The sequence below is a fragment of the Condylura cristata genome, unplaced genomic scaffold (assembly GCF_000260355.1).
Source record: "Condylura cristata isolate star-nosed mole 26May11 unplaced genomic scaffold, ConCri1.0 scaffold00014, whole genome shotgun sequence".
In the NCBI taxonomy this organism is placed as follows: domain Eukaryota; kingdom Metazoa; phylum Chordata; class Mammalia; order Eulipotyphla; family Talpidae; genus Condylura; species Condylura cristata.
Window position 1 is genome coordinate 53,231,656 of NW_004567115.1, and position 2,946 is coordinate 53,234,601.

Genomic DNA, 2,946 nt, shown 5'->3' on the forward strand with positions numbered 1-2,946 from the left:
GAGGCCCTGGGGCGCCCGCTGAGAGCCCGGTAGAGCCTGTCCGCGGCCTTGCGGGCCTGCCCCTGGGCCCCTCGTCCAGCCGCCGCCTAGAGCCAGGGCGCAGCCATCAGCGCTCCCAGCCGGCTGCCGGCGTGTGTCTGTCTTGGGGCCGGGGCCCTTTTGGGTTTAAGGTTAGGCTGGACTCCAGTTTGACTCTGCATTTTTAGCTGTTTGAAATTGAAATCTTGACACAGCTTGGGTGAGTTAATGGTGGGTACCCTGTCCCCACCCAGAGTGACCCTCGGGCGTGCAGCATGTGGTAAGTGAGGCACAGGGAAAAGCCCAGCGGGAGAGTCACTGCCGGGCCGCCCCCGGGAGGGGCCCTGGACGCGGGTCCTGCGGGCGGCAGGTTGGCTTCTCCAGGGTTCTTCCTGAGGGTTCTGGCCCAGCGCTTTCCCGGAGTTATTTATGCTGTTGAGGTCTGCGTTTGGGGGTGGAGAATGGGTCCCCGTGACCAGATTCTTCAGGGCTTTGTGACAAAAGGCAGAGGGAGGCCAGGCCCTGAACACCTGTGCCGGGCTGCTTCCCCCTGGAGACCACCGTCCATCCGGGCAGCGCACCTGCTAGCCAGCCGTGTGCGCATCCTTCGCTTCTCACCCACTCAGTGTCCAGTGCACTGCGGTCATTGCGAAACTCTGAATTCCTTTCTCTTGGTAGCTGTGTGTCCAGTTACCAAGATTAGAATGTAATTCAGCTATAAAATATTTCAAGCAAACAGAAAAGCACCGAGAACACAAACCATTTGGGTCATCTCCAAGCTGCCGCACACATTGGACCCATTTTGCCTCACATATTTTGTTAAAGAATGAGCAGATGTGGCCAGAGTCTGTCCTGCAGGTCAGCGGGACCGGCCTCTCCGCCGACTTCCGTCTCCTCTCCGCGCTTGTGGTCAGTGTCGGGAGTACCGGTGCGCCTCTGAGCAGGCCCCGCGAGCCTGCCCGGGCCTTCAGAGAGGCTGTCACATCCGCCGGCTGTTGTGGCCCTCCTTATATCTGGAGCCATCAGGAGCTACTGTCACTTGAAGTTGTAGGTGAAGACACAGGCAGAGGTGGACTCATGGCCCGAGTCCAGCAGCTTCCTGTGGCGGGGCCCGGCGTGGGCTGGCACAGGCCGTGCGCCTCGCCCCTGTTGGGCTGCTTGCATTTCGGTTGCCCAGCCGCGGCGACGCTGTGGGCAGGGGCAGTGCAGGCGGAGCTGAGGGCCAAACGTACGTGTGTGGTGGCCACGGAGTGGAAGGTGGTGCCCCGAGAGGGTCGCCGTGCCCAGGGGCTGGATCCCATGCCGGACAGGCTGGGCAGCACGATGCGCCTTAATCCGAGTTGGTTTCTGGAAACTTGGCCTTACAGGCAGGTGTTTGCAAGGGAACTGTCCTCAGAAAGCCCTGGAGGAGTGCCCGTGAGGTGTGGGGCGGGGGCTCCATTCAGTGGGTGGGGAGAGCTGGTGGCCAGGTGGGCGGGCCTGTGGAGGCTGAGGGGAGGGGTGTCTGTCAGATGGCCCGTTGATAAGCAGGGTGCAGCCACAAGCTGAGCCCAGTCAGCACGGCAGGCAGTGGCCTGAAGTGGAACCAGGGCGCGATGGGAGCCGTGTGGGGTGCGGTGACCAGGTCAGTGTTCACCGGGTGGTGCTCTGGGGGCCGCCGGCCAGCCTTATCACTGGCAGGCACAGTGCCCAGTGCTGCACGTCGGAAAAATCCGTGTCTCTGGCACGGACTTCCGTGTGGTGGTAGCTTTTGATGAGCTACAGACCACCCCGATCAGAGGACGTGGGCTCGGGGCTGGGTGCAGGCGGTGCGGACGGCGCCACCGGCCAGGCCTGGACGTCTCTTAGCTGTGCTTCCTCAGGTCAGGTTTACGTGGTGCACGTTTTGACTGGGAAGGCCAGCGCAACTCCGAGTGACTGCTGTCGCTTAGCTGACAGCCTTCTAGGAGAGCTGGCCTCCCGCCGGGTCAGGGTTTGGTTCGTGGCGCTCGGCCCCCGCCAAGGGGCCGTGACCAGGTGGTCAGTGCTGGGGCTGGCGTGGGAGGGCCAGGCCTGCCTGTCCCGTGGCTTCACAGGAGGCAGGGCCCTGCCTTGCACGCCTCTGCTTGAGTCCCACCTGCTGCTGGCTCAGCATAAGGAAAGGATGGAGACAGCCCACCTCCAGGGTCATTCTGTAACTCCCACACTTGGTCACTCTTGACTGCAGCCCAGGAGAGTTCAGTGCTGCCATTCCGCAGGTCTGGCCAGGATGCCCACCCAGGCCCATCTGAAGACCCCCCACCCGCGTGTCTGTGGAGGCCGTCGGGCGGACGCCCAGGTAGTGGCCAGACCCCGCGCCTCCTGCGAGCCGGGCGGCCCCCCGCCCCTCCCAGGCAGTGCTGCTGGGCCTTGGTGGGCTCACTGAACAAATACGTAACGGCCAGTGCCTGTGCCCGCTGCGTCCGCCCCGCAGCGCCCAGGGTGAGCAGGCGGCGGGGAGCACTGCTTCGTGCGGCGGGGAGCACTGCTTCGTGCGCCTGCGCCTCCAGAGCGCGAGTTCCCAAGAGCAGTGGCAGCACACGCGGGGAAAGGTAATCGCGCAAAGAAAGACCAGCACACTCGTGCCGCTGTGTGTTGTGTTTGCAGACGCGTCATTGGCGCCGCGTTCACACACGTCTGCTGCGCCCTGCTGCCACACCGGTGTGATGTCACATGACAGACGACAGCGGGAGGGGTCTGCAGGACCTGGGCCCACGTTTCTGGGGTCGTGACCTGGGTCCAGACACGACCTGAGCTCAGCCTGGCTTCCTGCCTGTAGGAGGCCGCAGCCAGCCGCGCCCCCAGGCAGTGGCTGCCCCGAGGGGGGACGGGGAGACAGCAGAGGGCAGAGCCTGAATGGGGGAGACAGGAGACAGCGGGGGGCAGAGCCTGAATGGGGGAGACGGGAGA

General features: G+C 64.1%; 1 protein-coding gene across 1 annotated transcript in view; it reads left to right on the plus strand.

Moving 5' to 3' along the window:
• Positions 1-1,095: 1,095 nt before the first annotated feature.
• Positions 1,096-2,946, plus strand: part of FDFT1 (farnesyl-diphosphate farnesyltransferase 1) — a 51,775-nt gene continuing 49,924 nt past the window's right edge. The window contains exons 1-2 of the mRNA XM_012724813.1: positions 1,096-1,357; positions 1,509-1,642. Coding sequence (XP_012580267.1) covers positions 1,096-1,357; positions 1,509-1,642 — 396 coding nt within the window. The remainder of the gene's footprint in view (positions 1,358-1,508; positions 1,643-2,946) is intronic.